Below are 27,410 nucleotides of genomic sequence, written 5' to 3'. Positions count from 1 at the left end.
AATCCCAGCCAATTCTTCTTCAACCTGATGCTGAATATCACGGCACGGGGGCCAGGTTACCTGAAAAACTTTCTCATCCAAATGGGGTTGACCTGTCCCACACAGCTGGCATAAGGGGCCTGTTGCCGACCCCATCGATCAAGGAATTCAGCTGGCGGAGGAAAAAAGCCTTTTCTGCCCTGGCTCCTGGAGCTTTGGGCCATATCTTTGGGCCATAACTGAAATCCATATCTACCCTTTTGGCCTTCTGAAAGGACCTGAAAGGCTCTGCTCACTGGCCTGAGGCCCCAATGGGGCGGTGTCAGAGATAAAACCCTACCTCCTCCCTATGGGCACCTTCCCACCTTTGTCAATTTTAAACCATTTTTAGTATTCCTATTTATTACAATACAATAGCACAGTTGGAAGGGACCTTGGAGGTCTTCTAGTCCAACCCCCTGCCTAGGCAGGAAACCCTATACCATTTCAGACAAATGGCTATCCAATATCTTCTTAAAGACTTCCAGTGTTGGGGCATTCACAACTTCTGGAGGGAAGTTCTTCCACTGATTAATTGTTCTAACTGTCAGGAAATTTCTCCTCAGTTCTAAGTTGCTTCTCTCCTTAATTAGTTTCCAACCATTGCTTCTTGTTCTACCCTCAGGTGCCTTGGAGAATAGTTCGACTCCCTCTTCTTTGTGGCAACCCCTGAGATATTGGAACACTGCTGTCATGTCTCCCCTAATCCTTCTTTTCATTAAACTAGACATTCCCAGTTCCTGCAATCCTTCTTCATATGTTTTCGTCTCCAGTCCCCTAATCATCTTTGTTGCTCTTCTCTGCACTCTTTCCAGAGTCTCCAAATCTTTTTTACATCATAGCAACCAAAAATGAATGCCGTATTCCAAGTGTGGCCTTACCAAGGCATTATAAAGTGGTATTAACACTTCACTTGATTTTGATTCTATCCCTCTGTTTATGTAGCCTAGAACTGTTTTGGCTTTTTTGGCAGCTGCTGCACACTGCTGACTCATATTTAAATGGTTGTCCACTAGGACCCCAAGATCCCTTTCACAGTTACTACTATTGAGCAAGGAACCACCTATAATATACTTGTGTATTTTGTTCTTTTTGCTTAAATGTAGAGCCTTACTCTTTTCACCATTGAATTTCATTTTGTTAGATAGTGCCCAATGTTCAAGTTTGTCAAGATCCTTCTTTTATCTTAAGCCTGACTTATTCTTTTAATGTTTCCTATTGCTGCATTTATTGATTGTAAGCCACCTAAGGCCGCCTAGAGATGGGCAGCACGTAAGTTCAATAAACAAACACGTCATATTGGCTTCGAGTCGTAATCCAACCGAACTGGAGGACACCAGGTTGAAGTACAGGATTAAAACCCAGAGAAACTGACAATTAAGATGAGGAATCAGGGAGACCAGTGATGGCTAACCTTTTCCGGACCGAGTGCCCAAAGCACGTACGCGCATGCGTAAAGACACACGCACATGCCTGAACCCCCAAAATGCAATGCATGCGCCCCTGCACACACCCTGTCCACACATGCACAGCAAAGACCTGAAGACCAGGTGGCTGGCGGGAGGCGCGCGCACATGCACAGGGGAGCTGAGCTGGGGAAATGGCTCACGCATCCACAGAGAGGGCACTGTGTGCCACCTCTGGCACGCGTTCCATAGGTTCACCATAATGGAGATAGACCCTCTAATATTGTACACTGTTGGTGAAGAGTGGACAGCCCAAAACAAGATAAATAGGTATATCCTATTCACTGCAACAGTGTATGGCTTCCTCCTTTATTTCACTCAGCTACCTGGAAGAAAGGGAAGCAAGCTCAGATTGGATAAGCTTAGTTTCCTCTATCACTATGACTGTTTTGAGGAAGGGAAAAACACAAAGAATGTTATTTATTTATATTAAATTTAAATGAGTAAGTTTCCCAGGAAATGACTGAGGCGGCTCCATCTGCCATAAAATTTCTAATCTATTCCGTTATGGGATGCTAAAACAGGCAGAAAAACCCTGAACAATAAAACTTCTCAATATATATACAGCTTAATTCTTAAAAATAAGGAACAAATTCTTTTCTATCTGCTTAAAATAAGGAATTACTACTATAAATTTGTAACGTTTCCATTTTAAATGCTAATCTTCTAAATACCGTTTCAGTTCACAAAATAAGTTACTGAAAATATATATGCATGTTTCTTTCTTTTTTTTAAAATAAAAGCTACTTTAGGGACAGAAATATAATATTTATTTTTAAACACTGAAATCTAACATCTCGGGAGTCAAACCCCAAATACAGCAAATCTGTCTTCAAATCACTGGGTTTAAAGGAGGTTATACAAATATACAAAGAAAATTAAGTACATATTAACACATCTGCTTAACTACAGCTAGAATAGCATTTGCCCAATGCTGGAAACAAAATAATACCCCCTCGGATGAATTAGTGATTAAAAAAACTTTGGATTGTGCAGAGATGGACAAATTAACACTGAAATTAAAAGATAAAGAAGAATATTATGAAATTTGGAACAATTGGTACAAATGGCTGCAAAACAAGAATGAAATTAAAACTTAAAACCTAAAACTAAAACTAAAATTAAAGCCAAAAAACAATATATATAAATATATATAGAACTGTGTATAAAGGTGTGTAAATATAGAAGCAAAACATTATATACATGTACAGGTATGATGACATAACAATGTTGATGTAATGACTGTAAGGTGTTGTAGAAGGGAAAAAATAATAAAAAAAAATCTGCTAAAAATAAAATATTCACTATAGGAAACATAAAAAAAGGAGATTCTTTAAAGCTTTGAATATATTCCCAAGAATCTAAATTTATTTTTGCTTAGAGGATTTTGTTTCCATATTAACAGCCGGCTTTTTTCTAATGTTACTCTATCCCACCTAAAGTATTCATACAAACCTTGAATCGGATCCCCAATGCATAGCATAGATTTTGGCTAAATGACCCCTCAAGGTACGCCTTGTACGCATCTGGATTCGACCCACAGAGTCAAGACTCGTGGTGATCTGAGAAAGAGGAAGGACAAGAGGCTTTTCAAAACCTTCTCCTGGACCCGCATAAGAATGTATGACAACTGAATATAAAAAAATAACTTAACAGTATACAATGCTAAGTCGTTTCTTATATCTGTCATGCACCGTTTCTTTATTTGAAGAATCTGCTGATGCTAAGCTATGGTATGAGAAGTTTGGGGTTTTGCATAACGTACCAACCCATTCTTCGTGACCTGGTATAATATTCAAATCTGGACAATAACAGATGGCTCCATAAACCATTATATTAAAAATAGGGCTTAATGTACTCGAATGGAACTAAGCTTGAGGAAATGGTTACAGTCTAAGAAGCCATGAATGCTATTTTGATTTACCGAATCCTTTTCTCAAGCTACTTTAAACTATTGTGGAAACTTACTAGCAGGCCTTTAGACTAGAGTCAATGCCGAATAGAGATCAAAACCACTGTCTTTTTCTTAGCCAAGGAACTTCTACTAAACTGCAGACTCCGCGCATCCATTTTAGATGCTGTTAACTGCCTTAGAAAGCAGAGCAGAAAGCAAAAGCAAATGGCAACCCACCTGAGCAAGAGTTGTGTCACTGCATGCTTTTCTTGCATCCTTTAAAATAAAATTTAAATGATTACTTTACATAACAATGGCTGGAAGAAGTTTTGCATTCTTACCAAATTAGTGCATTTATTAAGGGAGGGAGAGATTCATTCTAGCAGGCTACATCTGGCAAGGAGTCAGCAATCTGCGGCTCTGGAGCTGCATGTGGCTCTTTCATCCCTCTGCTGCAGCTCCCTGTCGCTAGTCAGCCCCGCAATTGATAAAGCTTTCGGTTAGGACAGGTAGAGGAAAAAGGATGGTACGCTAGGAGGAGACTCTGTGGTGGTGGTGGGGGATTGGACTTCCGGTCAGCAGAGGAAAAAGGATGCTGCGTTAGGAGACTCTATGGTTGGCGGGGGGTGGGGAGAAAGGGAGTGGACTTCGGGTCGGCAGAGGAAAAAGATGCCGCGCTAGGAGAAGACTCTATGGTGGGGGAAATGGACTTCCGGTTGGTTCCAGAATTGAATGGAGGGGGAGGGTCTCCAGTTAAGATCTTTGTGGCTCTTTGAGTGCTTAAGGTTGCCAAGCCCTGCATTAGGCAAAAGGTTCACATATAGTAGACTCCCTGGCTGCAAATACCTCAAAAAGAATGTATAAGATTTCAGGAGTCAATCCTGAATCAAAAGATCCATCCAATGGGGCCCTGGGCCCTGAAGCATAGTCGCTTTCAAGACTCCTTCATCCACCCAGGGACAACATCGTAAAAGGAAGGTGGTTATGGAGAAAATTGCAGAGGGGCAGATAAAATGTCTCCCTGTCCTTTCATAAAAAGATCTTCCTGGGTTACCATGAAATGATGTTAGAAAGACGTATCTTACTCTGATTTGATTCCGGAGCTGTTCTGCCTCCTGCCGTAACTGTTCCAGTTCACTCATTCTCTTGAATGGGTCTCTTCTCGCCTCTTATAGTACAAGTGATGGGAAATCTGCTAAAAACAATTTACAGAAACCAACTTGAATCATGTGCCTGTAATTAACAACATCAACATTTAGAGCATTTACAGTCAACCCATCATTACTGCATTCTCCTCGGGCTACCTGTGGCCCCCAAGTGTCTGGAGTGGGGACTCCAGGGTTTCCCTAAAGTTGCAGCATTAACCGGGAATTGATGATAGGCAATGGCAACATTATAAAATACATGGGATTAAATCGTATTAATTGCATTTAATTCATTTAAAACATATTTTAATTTAAAATCTAATCTAAGAATTTTTTTGGGGGCCCCCACCAATTTGTCTTTCCCTCTCCTAGTTTTCTAGTGTGAAGCCAGCACATTAACAGCTTGGGGCGGGGGGGGGGGGAAACATGCACTCTGATAATCTACACTACGGAACACGTTTTAATGGCTTAAACCGTATGTGTAGCCTCAGCATCATGCCTGTAAAAGAAAGTAATTGGGGCAGTGGGGGGGGGGGGACACCACGGTTAGAAACTCAGATAAACAGAAAATCTTCACTACCTCCATGTTACCTCAGTGTGATAATGTAGTGCAACATTTCAGAAAGGATGAGACTAAAAGGTAATACAAGAAAATAATCTCCTCCTTACTTTTAAAGAAAGTATTTGAAATAGTAAAAATAATAATAATAAGATGACTGACAGGAGAGATGCCGACAATGGAGGGCTTGATTGATACTTTAAAAAAAACCCTTAAAGGCATGTCTTACAGCACAGGTGTCAAACTTGTCACATTACCATCATGTGATGTTTCATGAGGGTTTCCCCCCCCCCTTTCGCAGAGCTGGGGTGGCCTGTGCATGATGCCCCTGGCCTGCAAGTTTGAGACCCGTCTTAGAGTAAGTGAATGAGGAATATTCATATAGTAATCTATGCAGGTAAATTTCGCTTGTAGCAACCATTCAAAGTTATGACGGTATTGGAAAAGTAACATTGCAAGCAAGGGTCACATTTCTCTCAGTCACACAATCACTATTAGTTAGTGTGCATGTTGTCCTGTGCCCAACCCCCTTCCCCCACCCCCTACCGACCCACAGAGTGCGGAGAGATTGCTGAAACAAGCAAATTCTTCCTGAACTGTTTTTATCCCCAGTGCAGCACTTCCCCAAAGGATGCTAACCTCCAGTTAAAAACCTCAGGAATTGACAAAGCAGGCATTGGGGATGGTGTATGATGGAGTACGTGGGCACGCAAATTCTATTTGTCTTGGCTGTGTGAAGCTGGCGTTGTGGAGGCTGCTAGTTTGGAAGTTCAGAGCAGGGCAGCCCCTTCTGAAATAGCCTCCAGCAAAATGAAATCAGAGTTGTCTGACCATTTGGTGAAGATGGAAATGTGGCTGGATTTGTGGGCTTGAAGATGCTGCTTTTGACAGGAATTGCAGTAGAGCAGGCATGTCAAACTCAAGGCCCGGGGACCGGATCTGGCCCGTAGGGTGCTTATATCTAGTCTACAGCCCCCTCACCCCCCGGAAACAACAAAGACTGGCCAGCAATGCCTCTGCCAGCAAAAACCCTCCCAACCTCCGTTTTCACTGGCAGAGGGTTTGGTTTATGGTTTATGGTTTATTAAACTTGTATGCCGCCCTATTCCCCGGGGGGACTCAGGGCGGCTCTACAAACTCATAGGGGAGGGGGTAATACAAAAAACAAACAAGACAAAACAATTACAGAAAAACAGATTAAAACTCCTCAACAGCCACAACAATTTGAGTGGAGCTGGGAACTCATCAGCCCCAGGCCTGCCAGAACAGCCAGGTCTTAACGGCTTTGCGGAAAGCCTGAAGGGTGGTGAGGGTCCGAATCTCCACGTGGAGTCTATTTCCTCGGGGAGGGTTGCAGGAGTCTATTTCCTCTGGCACTACAGGCACCCCCGACACAAGTGATGCTGAGCTGACTACATCCACCCTGGCCACGCCCACCCCCACAGTCAAACACAACCCTGATGTGGCCCTCAATGAAATTGAGTTTGACACCCCTGCAGTAGAGGCTTCAAGCAAACTGCAGACACTAAGGACTTTTTATCGTGCATTATGGACTTATTAAAAAAAAAATACTGGATGTGAAGCCATGCAATAATGCAAAAGATACTGCAAACTACCCCTATGATGAAATCAGAATGATTTTGTGAATGTTGAGCCAGAAAAGAAATATGAAAAATTAATATTGTGTAAGTAATTGTTACAAGATTATTATGTGCACAAAGAGGGAACAGCCATTCAATTCCACCACAGTGGAAGACTAAATTATAAAATTGACTGAACTTGTGGAAATGGGGAAGTTGAGGAAAAAAAGTGACTTAGGGACTTTTTCTTGAAAGAAGACTGAATTGACAATTTCTGGATTTGGGGATGAAAAAGGGTCACGTGAAGTGTTAATACCACTTTATAATGCCTTGATAAGGCCACATTTGGAATACTGCCACAATGTAAAAAGGATGTGGAGACTCTAGAAAGAATGCACAGAAGAGCAACGAAGATGATTAGGGGCCTGGAGGCTAAAACATATGAAGAACGGTTGCAGGAACTGGGTATGTCTAATTTAATGAAAAGAAGGACTAGGGGAGACATGATAGCAATGTTCCAATATCTCAGGGGCTGCCACAAAGAAGAGGGAGTCAAGCTATTCTCCAAAGAATCTGAGAGTTGGACAAGAAGCAATGGGTGGAAACTAATCAAGGAGAGAAGCAACCTAGAACTAAGGAGAAATTTCCTAACAAAACAATTAATTAATGGAACAACTTGCCTCCAGAGGTTGTGAATGCTCCAACACTGGAAGCTTTTAAGAAGAGATTTGGCAACCATTTGTCTGAAATGGTATAGGGTTTCCTGCCTGAGCAGTGTGTTGGACTAGAAGACCTCCAAGGTCCCTTCCAACTCTGCTAAGCTACGCTATTCTGAAAAAATAAAATGGCAATTAATAGAAAGAAGGGTGAAAGGAATTAATTGTTCTCATTTTATTTATCCTTTCTTAATCTTTTTTTTTGGGGGGGGGGTGCTAAGTAAGCTCCCCGTTGGGAGAGTTAATGCGTTCAGAGAAGCGTTGTGAGCGTTGTGTTGGAGAACACACAAACCAGCATACAGAGACATTGCAGTTTAAATAAGCTTTTACTTTCGTGGAAATAGAGGTATCAGAGTCCATCTACATGGGGCTGCCCTTGAGGAGCATCCGGCGACTTCAGCTAGTGCAGAACGCAGCCGCGCGAGTGATTGCGGGTGCACCTCGATTCACCCGCATAACACCTATCCTCCGCGAGCTGCGCTGGCTGCCTGTCGATCTCCGGATGCGCTTCAAGGTGCTATTAATCACCCATAAAGCCCTACATGGCAGTGGATCTGGATACTTGAGAGACCGCCTTCTGCCAATTACCTCCCTACGACCTATAAGATCTCATAGATTAGGCCTCCTCCGCATTCCATCGGCCAGCCAGTGTCGGCTGGCAACTACAAGGAGGAGGGCCTTCTCAGCAGTAGCCCCGACCCTTTGGAACGAGCTCCCCGTGGAGATTCGTACCCTCTCCACCGTCCGGGCCTTCCGCATAGCCCTGAAGAACTGGCTCGCCCGTCAGGCCTGGGGATAAGGATCGCTACCCCGCCCGAATGATGAATGTATGTTGCTTATTATTTTATTATATGTTGTTATCTTAATGTTGTATTCCCCCCTTCCCTGGTTTTCTGTGAGCCGCCCTGAGTCCCCTCAGGGAAAAGGGCGGCCTACAAATGCTAATAAACCACTAAACCACTAAACCAAATAGTCCAAGTCACATACGGATAAGACAGTCAGTCATCAACGTCTTTCAGTTAAGGGATAATCCAAATAACATAGTCCATAATCATACTAACAGTCCGGTACTCAAATTTTGCTAGCAGTTGCAAAACTTACAATAGCTCACTGCACTTTCTAACAGCCAGCTTCCAAATCAGATCAGATCAGCCCAGCATCTAACAAACAGAGAGCTAACAGTCATTCTGGCTCCCTCTTATGGCCGATTGAGGAAAATAGCAACCAATCACATTTTACAGTATGATTTAAAGAAACAGGTACAGCATTGCTATATGATTTATATATTGCCAACCCAACTGTTAGAATTATATTCCTTATATTCCTAACAGTTGGTATTATTGTACTGAAAAAATTCGGCTCAGGACCTACAGGTTCTTTTGCAACATGAGGAGAGCAGGAGTTTGGGCATGGTTTCTCCTGGCAACAATAGCAAGGGTATCTGTGAGGATGGAGCCGTGATTGGACTCTTGTGCTACGGCAGGATTGCACTAGTAGTAGGATGTTGCTTATATGGTTTTGGGGGAGCTACTGTTCTTCTGTTTGGGCATGGGATGGTAGATGTGTTTACATCCCTCCTCGGTGTAAGCCCCCCAAAAGGGGAAACAACTTAAGAATACTTAAAATAACAGAGTTGGAAGGGACCTTATAGGTCGTACAGTCTAACCTCCTGATCAAGGAGGCCTATACCATTTCTGACAAGTGGCTATCCATTGTTCCTTGTCTGGCCTTTGGGTGCTTTGGAAAATGGGTTGTCCTCTCTTCTCCGTGACAGCCCTTCAAATATTGGAACCAGGGGTGAAATCCAGCAGGTTCTGACAGGTTCTGGAGAACCCGTAGTGGAAATTTTGAGTGGTTCGGAGAACCGGCAAACACTATCTCTGGCTGGCTCCAGAGTGGGGAATGGAGATTTTGCAGTATCCTTCTCCTGGAGTGGGGTAGGAATGGAGATTTTATAGTATCCTTCCCCAGGAGTGAGTTGGGAATGGAGATTTTGCAGTATCCTTCCCCTGCAGTGAGGTGGGAATGGAGATTTTGCAGTATCCTTCCCCAGGAGTGAGTTGGGAATAGAGATTTTGCAGTATCCTTCCCCAGGAGTGAGTTGGGAATAGAGATTTTGCAGTATCCTTCCCCTGCAGTGAGTTGGGAATGGAGATTTTGCAGTATCCTCCCCCTGCAGTGAGGTGGGAATGGAGATTTTGCAGTATCCTTCCCCAGGAGTGAGTTGGGAATGGAGATTTTGCAGTATCCTTCCCCTGGAGTGAGGTGGGAATAGAGATTTTGCAGTATCCTTCCCCTGGAGTGAGGTCGGAATAGAGATTTTGCAGTATCCTTCCCCTGCGACGCCCACCAAGTCACACCATGCTCACCAAGCTACAGAACTGGTAGTAAAAAAAATTGAATTTCACCACTGACTGGAACCCTGCTGTCATATCCTTCTCTTCACTAGACTAGCCATGCCCTGGCAACGCAGCAAGAGGTAAGCTCTTTTTCTTTCGTGAGCTTCTGTTTCGTCGTTTGCAGGGAAACAGAAGCTCACAAAAGAAACACCACGGAGACCTGACTTGGTGCGACAGCGTGCGTGCCCACAGAGAGGGTTCTGTCTCCCACCTCTGGCACGCGTGCCATAGGTTCAACAACATGGCTATAGATCTTTGATGGTAAACCAATGACACGCGTGCTGGAGATGGCATGCAGAACCCACTCTGTGGGCACGCGTACCATCACCAGCTGCTCTTTTGGTTTCCAGCGTGCACATGTGTGCCGAGCAGCTGATCTTTGTGGGTGCCAGAGCACCGGAAAATGGCCAAAAAACAGGCCATTTTGGGGTCTTTTTCAGGCTGAATTCAGGGCCATTTTTGGGGTATTTTCAGACCCTTTGGGGGGCAGTTTTTGGGCCAAAAAAACAGCCTGAAAACAGCCAAAAAACAGGCATGTACGTGCCAGCCAGCTGATCTTCAGTCATGAACATGCACACAAGTTCCAGTTTGGGCACTCAGTACCGAAAAGGTTCGCCATCACTGCTACAGATCAAAGGATTCTACCATATTCTTCCAGCTGTTATCAAGCCCAAAGGCAATTCTAACACTCATCCATTCTTGAGGTATACTTTAAATTTGTAGAAGAATTAGGTTCTCAAGACTCACTCACTCTTGTGGATGTTAGACATCTACAAAAGTAGACAAACCTTGTTTTTTATAAAAAACAAACCTTATTTACAAGGTTGCCTGAAGTGCAACTGAAGTCCTACTACTTGCCATAAACCGTAGCTAGCTGTTTTCTTTTAATTCAAAGGATCAGGCTGAAAACACCTAACCAAAAGCTACACACCCTCTTTACTATGAATGTTTACCTCCTGGGTAAGGATGGCTGCCTAGATTACAAGTGCCTCAAAGCTTCACGTCAACATTGCTTCTCGTTTGGGAAATGTCAAAGAGAAATCTTTTGCTGTTTGGCGAAGCCTTTGTTTCTCCAAAAATAAATACAGGAAACCGGCCTAGGTGTGTCCTTGATCTTTAAGGTTGAAGATATTGTGCACAGTTTCAAAGGGCTCTGCAGCACCGTGCCTCCACCGCAGCTAGACAACAAAACACAGGAAGCTCTGGCCCAGGAGGCGAGATTCAACCTAGAGCCTGGCTCCCCATTCAGCTCCAGCAACTTCAGAGGCTCCCAAATTTTGAGTACAAAATCAAACCTCCCTTTAAAAAAATCTTACATTTTTTCCATAGCTTTCCTTCTTTTACAGTGAGAAAAGTGACTAGCAACTATAACCATATGGCAACAGGTTTCAGGCTACGTGGTACCTCGGTACTCGTCCTTAATTAGTTCCGGGAGAGTACCGAAAATGATGGTAAAGGTTCCCCTCGCACATATGTGCTAGTCATTCCCGATTCTAGGGGGTGGTGCTCATCTCCATTTCAAAGCCAAAGAGCCATGGCTGTCTGAAGACGTCTCCGTGGTCATGTGGCTGGCATGAGTAAATGCCAAAGGTGCATGGAACATTGTTACCTTCCCATCAAAGGTGGTCCCTATTTTTTCTACTTGCATTTTTTATGTTGTTTCGAACTGCTAGGTTGACAGAAGCTGGGACAAGTAACGGGAGCTCACTCTGTTATGCGGCCCTAGGGATTCAAACTGCTGACCTGCTGACCTTCTGATCGACAATCTCAGTGTCCTAGCCACTGAACCTTAAAAATGATTAAAATAAAATGATACAAATTATTGAATGCTAAGCAAATTTGTCCCATAAGGAATAATGTAATGAGTCACAAAGCAGCCAACATTGACAACTTCTAGCTTGTGCCTTGAGTACCAAACCAACGATGAGAACCGGGACAAAATTTTCACGTCAAAATGCACCGAGTACCAAATGCGATGAGTTTCAAAATAGATGAGTACCAAGGCACCACTATACAAATGAATACTCACTTTTCAAGTAGCCTTTAAATAGCGGATCTAGTCATACTCGAAATTGTGAGAATTCAATGTAACTCCAGATCTTGGCTCAGAAATAGATGACAATGGCATCTATTCGTAGGGTAGCAATCCGTAAGCTTTTTCCAGCTAATTTTGCCTCTCTTGGATGCCCCCAAGCATTGCTGTCACAAATATAGTGCCAAAAATCACTGCTTTTGGCAAGTTCCTTTTGTATCCTATCCCAAGACATTGTGATAAAGGCAAAGTTATTCTTTGGCTCAAAACAGTGACATTCCTCTCCTGCAACCATTTTTCATACATGGATTATTCAGGAAAGGACGTATTCATTTTTTCATATTCAAAGCCCCCAAATTCCTTGTCCCTCAAACCTCTTTGGAAAGAGACACATTTGGAGGACCCTTAGTTTGGATAAATACTGAATTTACCATCAGTAGCCTACTTCAAGAAACAGTAGATAAAATACAAGGTTTAAAATTTTAAAATTAGTGGATTTCCCTATTTGAAACACAGAACAGTGTAAAAGCATAAGGAATACTTTTCTGGAACGGTATCTCCATATATTGGGCTATGAGAATCTAAATACGTTTGTTTGAAATTACAATATAACGGCACTTTTAAAATATTTTAAAACGTCGTGCAAAAGCTCTGCTAAAGTGCTTCAGATAAATATTTCATAATTTGGTAACATGTCCCATGAGAGCTGTCCTTTGTGGCCGACTGCAGCGACAACTCAAAAATTCAAGTTGAAGTCTATCATCTTTACAAAGGGTCTGAGGAAGGGGAAAAATATAATCATTCTAGCAACTAAAACAAGACTGCAAAATACTTCTAAGGCGAGTTATCACACACGCTAAAGCTGAAAAGACGCAATCAGTAGGGTCTGGGGAAAATACTGAATTCATATGAAAAAGACTGCCTTTTTAAAAACAAATAACTGCCACCTATCAGTTTGAGGATTGCATTTTGTAATTGGGGAGGAAGGGAAGATTTTGCAACAGACACTATTTGGATTAAGCATTATGCAATAAACCGCATGGCTTTTAAAGATTAAATGTTTATTAGACACATGTACCAGTTTTAGAGATTAACACTTAAGGCTTTCAATGCTAAAAAGCATATTTAAGGGACAACTTTATATCTTGGCAACAACCCCTAAAAGAGACACACCAGTCTCTTGGCCTAGAAGCTGAGAAGAGATTCTGAGTTTTAGGCCTCTTTTAGACATAAAAACCAGTGGGGTGAATCACTCTCTTTCATGCCAACTCACCTCACAGGGTTGTTGTGAGGAAAATAAGAGGCAAGAGTATTATGCATGTTTATATATGAAAATGGGAGAGAAAATAACAACAATAATGTTGCTGCTGCAATATTTAGCCTCCCCCTCCCCCCAATGCTTAGAAGCGCCTTAGAAGTGAATCTAAAGTACTTCACGGCTCTTTCAGACCTCTTTGAACTAAGCTACTTTTAAACTTTTTTCTAAAGCCTGATCTGGTCATTAGACATGAAACCACAGGATACTGTAATCAATGTAATCAATACAACACAATAGCAGAGTTGGAAGGGACCTTGGAGGTCTTCTAGTCCAACCCCCTGCCTAGGCAGGAAACCCTATACCGTTCCAGGCAAATAGCTATCCAACTTCTTCTTAAAGACTTCCAGTGTTGGGGCATTCACAACATCTGGAGGCAACTTCTGTTCCACTGATTAATTGTTCTCACTGTCAGGAAATTTCTCCTCAGTTCTAAGTTGCTTCTCTCCTTGATTAATTTCCACCCATTGATGTTGTCCTACCCTCAGATGCCTTGGAGAATAGTTTGACTCCCTCTTCTTTGTGGCAACCCCTGAAATATTGGAGTAAAAAGTAAAAAAGCTTGATTTAAATCTACTCGATTTAAATTATAATTTTTAAAGAGCAACTGTCATCTCTGTCCCGCAGTGGCTTCTCCTCTGACCCTCTATTGACTCATCAACAGTCCCATTTCACTTTAATGGGTGGTGATGCGGCAGTGACACAAGGTGAGGGATGTGGCGGGCAGAAGGTGCCCACTAACAGGCATTGCCATAATGGATCTGAAATGACAGGTACGCTTTAATATTATATTTATAAGCTGATTAGAAGGTTTCGCTTTCATTTTTACTGCTTGCCCTTCTTCCTCACACTTAGAGCCTCGTGGTAAAGATACATTTATCTTCAAACAATCATACAGCTTGTATTGTATATAGATCTGCAAAATAATGGGATAAAGGAATATTCCTGAACTTTCTTTTATGATTTATCTCATGGTTACTGTGAAATTGTGTGAATGCGTAAAGGCAGCGCATGCTATCTCAGCTTGCAGAGCTTGGCTTCATTGAATGAGTTTACCAAAAATATAAATATTATAGAATATACAGCCTCGTGCTACATAACTGGGCTCCATTTCATGCTGAATAAATTATTAATGTGTCTTAAACAGAAAACTATCTTTAGATAGATTTTTACTCCAAAAGCCTTTTATTAAAATAAATTTGATTTTAAAAAATTCCAATTTAAATTTAAAAAATCCGGGAGGGGGGGGTTGGTTTTGTTTTTAAATACATTTTTATCCCCCTTATGTTAAACACATCACAAGACTCTATCAAACCAGAAAAAAAAAACCAGCAAAAACACACCAATTGCAATCAGATGACTGTGGGATGCTGCAAACAATCATCAATGTTAAGCCGACTGTCAAGTGCCCAAAGTGCAGTCATGTGACCTCAGGGGCGGAGTCACTGACATTTTGTGACGGTCAGACGTGCCCTTAAGGGTTGTAAAGCACCCTTTCCAAGGTCATCCTAACTCCAAATTGAATTCACACTCCTGTACCACCGTGAATGGAGCCACCTTGACTGGGGGATGCATCCTAGTTTGCCTGTTCCCGTGACTCCTCCCCTCGCAACTGCTTTGAAACTCTCCCCTTCCAATGACATCTGTGTATGACTTTGGAACATCGTATTCAAACGCCTCTCAGTGGTTAACAGCATGCTATAAAATGACCAACAATACAATTAAAATATACATGGTACAAAGTTAAGAGTAAACTAAATGGTAACAGGCTGCCTCAAGCAAACAACAGCTCTCTTCTTCCTCCGCCTGCATCAATCTCAGCCATTTCCCCAAACAATGGAGACATCATCAAAACTCTCTCCCAGGTAACTAAAGTTCAATGAAAAGACACATTTAATTTAAAATTTTAGGAGGGAATGTAGTAGCATGGGTTTGGGGAGAAAAATTAAAATTAAATTTAATTTTAAAAATGAATAGACACAGACTTTTTATGCCTCCTTTTGGGTGGCAGCAGGAGTGGGTTGCTGCTGGCATTACTGCTGGTTTGGCACATGCACATTTGCACCTAAAAAGTTCTGCACATGTGCACAAGGTTGGAAAAGGGTGAAAAATACATTTCTGCGTATGAAGATTGTTCTGCGCATGTGCAGAACAGAAAATCAAGATGGGTGTCCTGGCGATAGAACCTGTTCAAGGGCGTGGCAGGCCGAGTTACTACCTACTCAGCCAAACCAGGCCGAACCGGTAGGAACCCACCTTGGGGGGGGATACTTTCATATATAACTTCTTCAGAATTCTAAATGTGCCTATGATGCTAAAATAGTTGCCTTTAATCTAAAAACAGAAGAAATAACCAAAGAGAAAAGTTAAAAGCAAATCTAAAAATAAAAACCTTATATATATGAAAAGCAATAAACGACATAAATAAAATTAAAATAGTTGCCAAACCTTGGTCAATATTAACCAAATTTCTCTACTTAATATTACATTCATTGTTAAAATAGATGGAATGCATTTGTTGCAACAGATATAATACTAAATGAAGTAAATAAGAAATTGTGCAGAAATTGGAAAGGAAGTGTTTAATGCACTTCCTTTCTTCTTTAATAAACTCTGTTTAGCTAAAGACTGACACTGAAATAATTATTTTTATCTGATTAATAGATTATGGGTTATTTTGCCAAAGCTATTGCCTTTCAGATTAAGTTTTAGCAAGCAAAAACAAGATACAACATTTAAAGGATCAATGCCCACATTTTCTTTCCTTTGGTTCAAACGTGCCTGATTCTCAGAGGCTGACTGGATAAATCTCTGTAGTTTTCTTGGCAAGATTTTTCAAAAGGAGCAATTTTGAGATTGTTTCTTTCTTAGGGCTGAGATAAAGTGACCAACCAAAGATCACCTAGCTAGTTTTGTGCTTAAGGTGCAAATAGAACTCGTAGTCTCCTACACCAAACTGTCTCTCGCCCACAATTTACTTGGTTAGGAATTCAAAGGACAAGAGAATGCTTGTTTATATTTCAAACTCAGCCATCACTGAAGATGAATCATGGTTAAAACATGACAAGGAGAAATTTTATTGATATAAACAGCAACATGACTCAGGAATTCTCCCAAACTAGATGAAGATAATAAGGAATCTTGCCACGAGTCTTGAACTCAACAAATTTTGCCATAGTTAGATTATTTTATCTACGGCTGGAGGACAAATATCTACCCTTGAATTCTTCATATTGTTGACTCATTGCCACATTCTTGGATGAGGAAATAAGATTGAACGGAAATATATCAGGGTTCTTTCTCTTTAAATAAGTAACTTAGTCAACATAGCAAAGTAAATTACTTGAACTGGTCTAGGTATCAAAAAAGAAGTTACTGCAGGTGAAACAGAAAATTGTGGGCATTGCTTAACTTTTTGGAATTTTTTACTACCTTTTAAATGCTTGTTTTATGGTTTCTTTTTTAAATTTAATGCAAACTAATGGTCGTCTGCAAGAGACTGTAGCGGGTACATAAAATATGTGCAAAATATTGGACATGTTTTTTTAACATCGGGAGCTGAAACATTTCAATAGCAGTTACAACTCAAAAAAAATTTTTTTGTTAAATCTACATGCTGCAGCCTTTAAAAAGAGCTTTTAAGAACCCTATGAATTCCAGCATTATCTCAGCAATTCCTAAAGTAGCCTGTATTATCCATGCATTGTAGTTGGAGGCTTACAGGAGTGTGCAACTTGCCTAAGACCATTTACTGATTTCATAGCTAAAGTGGCATTTGAATCAGGTATTACTCTGGTGACAAAATTTTAAGTTGTGAATCAGGAACATTATCCATAATTTAAAATTCATATTGGGACAATAACAACTTTATTAAGTTAAAGTTTTCAAACTACTTGTTACTTTTCAGTTTAAATAACTCTTCATCAGTCAAAATTATTTTAAAGTTCCTCCAAACAAGGGAAGAAGCCCTGCTAATACCAGGTTACTGTCTATACACCCTACAAATCAAGTACAGAAATGGTGTTAAGTTGTATCAAAATTCCTTCAGAGGTTACCTAAAAATAAGAAACAAGTACAGGACATTGTTCTTAACCCCCATAACAAAAATACAAAGTTCAGCTGCTAAAACTGTTTTAGTCTTATGTGAGATACAAATATTTCTTGAAAAAGGAAAGGAAAGGCTAAAAAGGAAAGACTGATTAGGTAGCCTTTAACAAAACTTATCTGGACTGGAGGTATTTCCTACTGGAATTGATGTGCAATCTATTTTACATAATTTTAGAATAAAGCTGTATCAAAACTTAGCTACCTACTTCAAATCACCTTTCTTTATACTAAAAAAAGCAATATTTCCTATAAATTTTAGCAAGTCCTTTGAGTGGTTTTCTTCAAATTCTGCATCTGTCCTCAGTAGACATTGTAGGAATAGTGTAAGAGTAATACACAGATGTAAGAATTTGGGAATGATGTTATATGTGGAATGGGTAAAAAAGTTAATTCTACCACCAAAATTAATGGGGCATAATTGCTTCACTTTGAACCCACTGCTACTGCAAGCTATTCAAAACCATTCACATGCAATATTACACTAAAATTTAGCATCAATGCTGGTACATAGCAATTAAAAAGCTCAGGATAAAAAAGAACTAACATCACGTCCAAAATGAAGCTCATGGCAAGAATAAATTGTGAAACATGTGTTGACTATTTCAGTCCCTTCCCCCACAACTTTAAACTGAAAATCATAATCATATTACAATAAATTGGGTATTTTCATAATCTTACCTAATTTTAAAGAATATCTTGGCTTTGCTATTAAAATGATCTATAATGATGGATTCAAGCTGTTCAGCTGCTTTTTCAGCTGCTTTAAAATAAATCAGCATCACCTAATCCTTTTCCCATTTTGTTATTATGCTGTTATCAATTTGAGAAGCCAATATTTTCTTTCCTAATATCTTGTGGGAAACCAATTCCAATATTTGAGTCTTAATTTCTCTTTTTCTTCAAATCATTTCGACGCCATATTCACTGATAAATAAAACCTTACCGTATCATAACAAGATTGCCAGGTAGTCCCAGCAGAAACAGCTGTACATAAATCTTTCAGATGAACTATATGATTGCAACAGACAGTAAAGAATTTTCATGCATAATATCTAATAGAGACTCTTATGAACACATAATTTGTTTTGTAATATCCTGTCTGAAACTAAAGGGCACGATGGGTGTTCGCCTGGACACAGCAGGCCCAGCAAGATGCTTTGTATAGTAACACCAGGAAGCTATGAAGTCAACCGAGTGAGAATGACCCTCCATGTAACGCAATTTCCCCAAATCAAACCAATCTGAACATGTTTTCAAACAGTGTTTCGATGAATTTCCAACATTTATGCTCTTACTTTCATTAATTCCCCTATAAGTGCCTGAAAAAGGCAGTTTTAAATAGGAACTCTTCCACATACAGTTATGTGGAAAAGCAAACAATGCTTTTTCATGTACATTTTTTTCAACGTATGTGGGCTTATCGATATGAAGCAATTGAACAAAAAAAACCCATATGAAAATTTAATTTTGCAATCACTAATTCAACAAAAAAAATTTTTTTAACAGATATGTCATTTCCTTCTGTGGTAAAAGAAAGTACACCCTCAGCTCTAATAGCTGGTATTGTGCCCATCGGAAGAAAGAACCTGGAGTAGACATTTCTTATTAACCCTCTACCAGTCTTTGTCATGGAAGAGTTCTTTCATACTTCTCCAAGCAGATTTTTTTGCGATGTGACATTTAAAAGCTTTCTTGCAGGGACAGCCCATTCCAAATTTCCTGACAGCATCTGAATTGGGAATTAGATCCAGACTTCGATTTGGTCACTCTACCCATTAAAATAATAAAATTGTCTCCCTTCTCTGCTGGACCTTAGATAGACGGGGCTCAATATTCCAATTCAGGACACATAAATTAGACGGATCAATTTCACTTGAAGCAGGAACTTCTGCAGGTACCCAGGTGCCAAGCTATTAAGGGCTCTGCCAATAGCAGCCAGCATTTTCAATTGTAATGACAAGTCTACTACCAACCAATGAGCATTTTCTTACATAACATTTTAAGTATACATTCACATAATTGTTATTCTTCTTTACATCTATCATTCTTATACATTTATTATTTCATTTAGTAAGTTATAGTGTACATTTTGGGTTACTTTATTTACCATCCTCCTTTTGTAACACCTTACTTTCCCTTTCTTTTCTCCCTCCCTCCCTTCTCTACTTCCTTCCTTTCTCCTCTCCTTTCCCTTCCTTCTTCCCTTCCCTTCCCTTTCTCCTACTCCTGCTCTTCCTCTTTCCCTTTCTACCCTCTCTCCTTCTCTTTCTCTACTTTCCATCCTCCTCTCCTTGCCTCTTTCTTCTTTCCCCTGTCTTCCTTTCATTCTCTCCTCCTCTCCCCCTTTCTTTTTCTATTATTGTTGGTGTATATTTCAAAACTCAGTTTATGTTTCCTTGGGATGGTATTTCCACCAACCCAAATATAATTTAGTATCATTTCTTATTCCCTTACCTTCGCTAGTCTACCCTAGTTATGTTTCCCTCCACCACCACCCCATAAAGGGTATATCTTAAAGCAATAAGGACATGGAGAAACTGTTGTTATTGGTAGCCCAGCCCTTAGACAATCACTGCACTAGCCCACTATCTGTCTACCTATCCAACAATAATTGCAACTCTAAAGAAAAACCTGTTCCTCCAAGCGGGAATCTACCCTGTTCGAAACCCACAAAGCCAATAAGGAGCCAAATGAGTTTCGCCACAAAGAGCACCTTCACATTTTGCAGGGATTCTACTGCAGCTACTCTCTTCCCATCCAATCCCCCCGAGGCTCCAGATGCTGATGAGACAAGACCTCCACCAGATCTCCAGCAAAGATCAGATAGAGATGAGCACGCGGCTGACACCAGACCCCAAATTGAATGACTTCTCCTTCCCTTAATACAAATGTTAAACTTCAGGAGTGACAGAGGCTAAAAACCTGTGGTACCCAATACGGAGCAATCGCTAGGTTGACCTCTCTGCCTCCACTACCTGGGACTGCCCACTTAGGAAGGAGGGAAACTACTATACAATTATGCCAGTCTACTCCGTACCTGCAGTCAACTCAGTAGGATACTATGGTTGATACGACTGAAAGTTACCAAGAGATCTAAACAGACCAGAAGGGACACAATGCCCCCATCCAGATCTCAACAAAGACCATCAACCACAATGACCAATGTTGTTTTAGTCCCATATCAGGTTTGACTTCAGACTATTCAGGATTCAGACAAACTTTTTTTAGGATACTCTGCATTTACTACTCCCATCTCTTTCTTAAAAATCTTCCCTTGAAGTATAGAGACTGGCTTATAGTTGCCTAAAATTACTAGACCCAAGGAAAAGGCATCTTCAAAAAACAAAAAAGGTGTGTGTGTGTATATTTTGGCAATTTCAATACATAGGTTTAAAAAAAAGCTATGGTTTTTGGCTATATATATGAAAAACGCTATGCTGTTATTTTAATTGCCAGGATTATCTATTCAACAGTGACTGTGACAATTACATAGCCTTGTTCTAACTCTCAAACTTGTATTAAATATTATTGGAAAAATGGGCAAAAGTGGGAAGAGGAACAACAACAAATCTCCTGAAACCGAAGGGCTTCTTTGAATGAAAATGTCTGGACTTCGTGCAACCCCCCACCCCACAAACAGATCATTAATTGTACAACGGTAGTACAATTAACTGTCTAAAAAAGCTCATTAAATAAGGCTGCTGTCCAAAACTGAAATCAAATATTATGTCAACCAATACCTTTTAGAAAAGCTTAACAGCACATCATTTCTAAAAGGGGGAGGAGGCTGTTGTTCTAGCCTCATACACTATAGGACCCTCCACCACCCCCACCCCAATTTGTAAGCATTACTACCCATGTTTGTCCGAATATAAGACAGCGTCTTATTTTCTTTTGACCCCCCCCAAAAAAAGCACTTGGCCTTATTTTCAGGGAGGTCTTATTATTTTTGAGGTGCAGGAGGCGGTGAGCATGGTCACCTCATGGCTGCTGCTGTGTTGCAATATTTTTGGGGAGGGCTTATTTTAGCGCATGTGCTCAAAAGCCCGATTGGGCTTATTATCCAGGGAGGTCTTATTTTCAGGGAAACAGGGTAACTTCCACATTGTCAAGGGCAATAAAACAGAAACGAGTAAACTGCACACAGCATCCCTTCCCACAACCCTAAATAGGGCATCATGCACCATGTATTCCAAACCCCTGAATGTAAAATTAGTCTGATACAATGTAATATTGTCATCCTATCATTTATTTATGCAAGTATTCGTTTGAAGTCCTATTGTCTATGGAGATTCTCAGTCATCTAGGCCATGGTTGTCCCAAAGGTTCTTTTCAAAAGACAACTGGATTTTTTTGGTTTTCTTTCCTTGAAAACGTTTCGCTTCTAATCCAATCAGCTTCTTGAGAACTACAAGATGCCTTTTGAAAACCATCTTTGGGACATGAAGTCGTATTATTTACTTTCACCTTTTACCAAAAATGCCACCTATTTAATCTGGTTCTTTTCCTTGTTTTGATTTCAAACTGCTTCTCATTCCCAGTTTCTGCTTTCTTTGAACTGATAATTACTGATAGTTCTCGGCTTACAACTATTCGTTTAGTGACTGTCCAAACTTACAGTGGCATTGAAAAAAGTGACCTATGACAGTTTCTCACCCTTATACCAATGCAGCATCACCACACGTGATCAGTCATGTGATCAACATTCGGATAATTGGTAACTGGCAGGTATTGATGATGGTTTAAGTGTGCCAGGATTTATGTAATCACTTTTTGTGTCCTTCTGACAAGCAAAGTCAATGGGGAAGCCAGATTCATTTAACAAGTGTATAACTAATTACAGTGATGCAGGAAAGGTCATAAAATGAGGCAAAACTCAACAACTGTCTCGCTTAGCAACAGAAATTTTAGGCTCAACTGTAGTTGTAAATCGAGGACTATCTATATAACTACAACTCCACCCAATCCTACATTTGGAATTATCATAAACATTGCAATCAGTGACAGGATGGCTGCGTTTTATGCTCCCAATTTCACAATGCCATTCTCTACTTCTAATATAGTATCTTCCCAGAATTCATCAAAACATCTTTAATTGCAAAGTATTCTTTTCTCTGGTCTTTCAAAGGAGGCAATTCCTAAACATTAGCTGGAAAAAAATTAATTAGATGCTTCTAAAAGTTCTCTGAAATAGTCATGCATGCTATATTTCTAGAATCTAGAGAAAGAATATGGCATAATCAAGATGGAAATGCTTATTCAGTTGGGATGGATTTTAGGTATTACAGGATTTTTGTTTTTAAAATAGACCGTGACCACCGAAATATCTATGACATACTAATATCTTATTTACTTTAGTGCTATTTCTGTTACTTGGTTGCTATCCCCTTTCTTTTGGATCGAAGTACTGCTTTAATTTTTATTACTACCAATTCTGTTAGAAACAAAAGCATTTACTCATTAGACATGTAAGTGTAGTATAAAGTTTTTAATAAATGAAATACTGAGCTATCTCTAGTGGGAAGCCCTTGGGAGCAAAGAAGCCAATCTGAATTGCATTAATAAATATTTATACCAATTTAGCAGGATAAATATTCTAACTTCAGAAAACCCTTATGTGCAGAATGGCCTGCTGTGACTCAGCATGGATGCAACACACATAACAGACAAGAATATCATTCTCCACATGAATGATGAGTGCAATATTTTAAGCATCAATTTGACCCAAAATTTCATGGTGCAAATACATGTTTCCACATTTAACCAGACCTTCTCCATTCTTAAAAGCAAGCATCTTGCAACAAACCATTATAAAACTATTTTTGAAATTAAAACATGTTGAAACTATTTTTAAAAACTGTCAAATTACTAAAGTTATCATAGTTCATGTTTTTTCGTGTATTTTAATTGGAAAACAGTAGTTCCAGATAGCTTTAAATCCTGCAAAGCAAAAACATAAACCAACACTTTAAAAAAGGAAAAGGGCCATGTAATCTTAATAAACATGTTATGTCTATTATACACAACACAAACATATATTCTCATTTTTATTTTGATTGCATCGCTGTTGTTTGACCTAAAATTGTTTTCAAAAATATAATATAAAGTTAAGCATCCTAAAAATATTATCCGTAACTCGATGGTTCAGATGTAACTCAGATGAGATTTTTTTTAATATGACAGATTTCCATGTTTTTTTTTAAAAAAATAACATTCCAAATATTTTCCTTCTAAGAGGATGAGAAATCTGTGTTACATAATTCAACGGGTTATCTATAGGTACTTGCAATGAAATACAGCATCTTGGTTAAGCTCCACAGATGCAAGCAACCCACACCTCAAGGTTGGCCACAAGCCTCAAAGAAACACTTTGATTTTTCAGAACAGTAAAGACAATTTCACACATAGCACCACCCTTATTGTATTGCAGTCATGTCTACAAATGGAGTGAAGTCAGCAAACATACACTGCACATACAGTTGTTGATTTTAAGTGTATGGCAACCATCTAGCATTTTGAAGCCAGTATTCCTGCAGACAGGTTTCTTACTCTGCCTAGTCAACCTCAATTCTAACAAAAACCATTCCCTTACACACCTCCTTGTGCTCAAGCAGTCCACATACTAAAAAAGGTCTGAAGATGGCACAGCTCACACCCAGCCACGGCAAGCTGATTCAATAGATTCCAATGCTCTTTCAGACAATTACAGCAATTACGTTTTTATAATTCTCCCTATTTTAATTGTTCACAGGTAGTCCTCAACCTAGGACCATAACTGAGCCCAAAATTTTATGTTGCTAAGTGAGCAATTTGTTAAGTGAGTTTTGCTCTATTTCACAACTTTTCTTGCTACAGTTGTGGTTAAGTGAATCACTGCAGTTGTGAAGGGAATTTGGCTTCCCCACTGACTTTGCTTGTCAGGAGGTCACAAAAGGGAACCTCACACACAACCCCAGGTCCCTGCAACTGTCACAAATATGAACCAGTGACCAAGCGTCCAAATTTGGATCATGGGACCAGGGAGATGCACCGACAGTTGTTAAGTGTGGGGAAATGGTCTCAAGTCCCCCTTTTCGGTGCCAAAGTTGTAACTTCGAAGAGTCACTAAACGAACCATTTGTTTGATTTGATTTGATTATTGATTGATTTTATTATATTTATATGCTGCCCTTTTCCCCCAAAGGGGACTTGTTGGTTGAGGACTACCTGTACTTGATAAAAGAGAGGGAGCGGCAGCTTTCCTGGGGGAAAGGATGAAATAATGCTTTTAACGCCGTGGGAAAAAGGTGACAGACAAAAGGAACAAACCAGTGCAAGCTTTTCCCTGGCGATAGTTTGATTCAAAATTCCCCTCCTTCTCTCCCCTCCCAAGGACACACAGCTCACACTGTCTCTCACGAAGGCTTTGCACAAAAAACCCGCACACCACCACAACCCTGCGCCAGCCTCTTCTTGGGACCGACAGTCGACTACTGTTGTGCACGCTCGGCAGGCAGCCGTTCTTTTCTATACACCCCCCCACTTCCCCCCTCCCTTCCCACAGCAACAGGTCTTGGCTTGTTCACGTCCCTCTTATCCTTTCCCAGGCGCACAACAACCCAAAGAGGTAGGCCTTGAGCGGTGAAAAGGCTTGAACTTTCTTTTTCCAATCCTGCCTTATTTATATGTTGGTTTTGGAACCCAAGTTGACCGGTCTTGGGGAGGGGGGAGTTCCTCATTCTCACGTGCATTCCCCTCCCCAGACCGCAAGATTTCCACCCCCTTATAATTCCTGCTTCTCTTCCCCTTCCCCCACCCCAAAAAAACAAACCCCTTATGAATTTAAAAACGCCCATTATTCCCCCACCCAACATAAGGAGGGATTGGCAGAGAAGGATAGGAGTTGTAGTCCAGGTCGAGATGGACAGGAGTTGTAGTCCAACTCCCGCTTCTCTTCCCCTTTCCCTCCCCCCCCCAAAACCCCCCAGACATCTTATGAATTTAAAAAACGCCCATTTTTCCCTCACCCAAGGTAAGGAGGGATTGGCAGAGAAGGATAGGAGTTGTAGTCCAGGCCGAGAAGGAAAGGAGTTGTAGTCCAACTCCCGCTTCTCTTCCCCTTTCCCCCCCCCACAAAAAACCCCCAGACCTCTTATGAATTTAAAAACGCCCATTTTTCCTCCACCCAAGGTAAAGAGGGATTGGCACAGAAGGATAGGAGTTGTTGTCCAGGCCGAGCATAGGAGTTGTAGTCCAACCCAACAGCCACGGGAGTTGCCGAGGGGCTGCATGGGCGCCCCTTGCCCTCCCCACGACCCACCACCGCCTCCCACACAGACTGAGGAAAGGGGGCCGCCGCCGGTTACGTAGCTTTTCCCAAGCGCCCCCGCCCCCCAATAAACACGGTTGGAAAAGGGCGGGAAAGGGGGGGGGGGGCTTTGCCTTCCAGAAAACCCAACCAACGGCTCCCAGAGCCGAGCACGACCCCGGGGGCTCCCCTACCTACTTCCCAACCCACCTGGCCGAAAGGAAGACGGGCGGGCGCCGAAGAGCCGAGCAGGCCAGTCCGGGGCCTCCTACAGCCAAAGCGAAGCGAGAGGAGGAAGGGGAGGGGGGGGAAGGAAAAGAAAAAAAGGGGGCGCGGCCGGGGAACCTGCCTGTCAACGCTCCGTGCCCGCCCCCACCGCCGTCGAAAGAGCCAATCGAAACAGCGCCCGCGGCTACAACTTTTAAGGCGCCGGGACCGCCCTCCTTCCTCCCGCCCTCCTTTCCGACGTCACTTACTACGCGGGGTGGTACCGCCCCAGCCTTGCTGTTTGTGATCTTTAGGCGCGCCTTCGCTTCCCCCCCGTCCGTCCCCCCCCCAACCCGGGGTGGCTCCTAATGGAGCCGCGTCACCAGAGCGGGACAAAAGAACCGGTAAAGGGACGCCCGTCTCTTCCAGCAAACCCCGCCCGGCCCCGCCAAAGCGTGGAAGAAAGAGAAGCTCTCTGGGGAGCGGCTGGGCTAGATTGACTCTCTCCCGGTGGATCGAATGAAGGAAGAGCCGGTCGCCTTTCCTTGCGGTTTGAAAGCTTCCTGACTCACTCTTGCACCGGGTCAGGGTACTAAAAAAAAAATGCTGCGGATGGCGCCTTTTATTAGCAATGCTAAGCATGCGTTTATTTTGGGTTTATTGTATTCTACGCTGAATGCAATAACTCCGTGCATGCCGCTTCTTCCCCGCCCCGGAGACCGATAACAAAAAAAATAAAGATTGAAGCGCAAAATAAGATTGAAGAGCAATACGTGGTGCCAATCAAAACAATCATTCTGCACCTCTATAACTGTCTGGTTTGGTTCTGCAACCCAACAAGACAGACACAGGCTTCAGAGGATAATGAGGATTGCAGAAAAAAACATTGCTACCAACCTGCCTTCCATTGAAGACCTGTACACTGCACGAGTCAAAAAGAGGGCTGTGAAAATATCTACAGATCCCTCGCATCCTGGACGTAAATTGTTTCAATTTCTGCCCTCAAAACGACGATGCTATAGGGCACTGCACACCAGAACAACTAGACCAGTGTCTTTCAACCTTTTTTGTGCAAAGGCACACTTTTTTCATGAAAAAAATCACGAGGCACACCACCATTAGAAAATGTTAAAAAAAATTAACTCTGTGCCTATATTGACTATATATAAAGTAATTTTCCCACGGCACACCTTACACTATGTCACGGCACACTAGTGTGCCGCGGCACAGTGGTTGAAAAACACTGAACTAGACACAAGGACAGGTTTTTTCCCCAACTCCATCACTGTGCTAAACAAATAATTCCCTCACCACTGTCAAACTATTCACTAAGGCTGCATTACTATTAGTCTTCTCATCGTTCCTATCACTCATCTCCCCACACTTATGATTGCAGGACTGTAACTTTGTTGCTTGTATCCTTACTATGTATATTGATATTGTTTCCTGATTGTTTATTTGTACCCTATGACTAGCATTAAGTGTTGTACCTTATGATTCTTGATGAATGTATTTTTATTCTCCTTATGTACACTGAGAGCATCTGCACCAAAGACAAATTCCTTGTGTGTTCAATCACACTTGGCCAATAAAGAATTCTGTTCTATTCTAGTCCTTTCTATTCTATGAGGGCAAGGAACACAATAAAGAACATTTCATCTCACGCAATGGCCCTGACTAAGCAA

At 41.3% G+C, this 27,410-nt stretch overlaps 1 protein-coding gene across 1 annotated transcript in view; it reads right to left on the bottom strand.

Annotated features, from left to right (window-relative positions):
- The window catches only part of GNB4 (G protein subunit beta 4), a 35,510-nt gene extending 9,668 nt beyond the window's left edge, over positions 1-25,842 (bottom strand). The window contains exons 1-4 of the mRNA XM_087725208.1: positions 25,729-25,842; positions 4,464-4,570; positions 3,616-3,654; positions 2,940-3,046 (exon numbers count right to left, since the gene is read on the bottom strand). Of these exons, the coding sequence (XP_087581334.1) occupies positions 2,940-3,046; positions 3,616-3,654; positions 4,464-4,520 (203 nt within the window). The 5' untranslated portion in view covers positions 4,521-4,570; positions 25,729-25,842. The remainder of the gene's footprint in view (positions 1-2,939; positions 3,047-3,615; positions 3,655-4,463; positions 4,571-25,728) is intronic.
- Between the last annotated feature and the right edge of the window lie 1,568 nt (positions 25,843-27,410).

This window comes from Thamnophis sirtalis, unplaced genomic scaffold (genome assembly GCF_051295495.1).
Source record: "Thamnophis sirtalis isolate CommonGarterSnake01/CBP01778 unplaced genomic scaffold, rThaSir2_p1.2 scaffold_11, whole genome shotgun sequence".
NCBI lineage: Eukaryota > Metazoa > Chordata > Lepidosauria > Squamata > Natricidae > Thamnophis > Thamnophis sirtalis.
The sequence above is the reverse complement of the archived record's forward strand: the minus strand, read 5'-3'. Positions and strand labels throughout refer to the sequence as shown.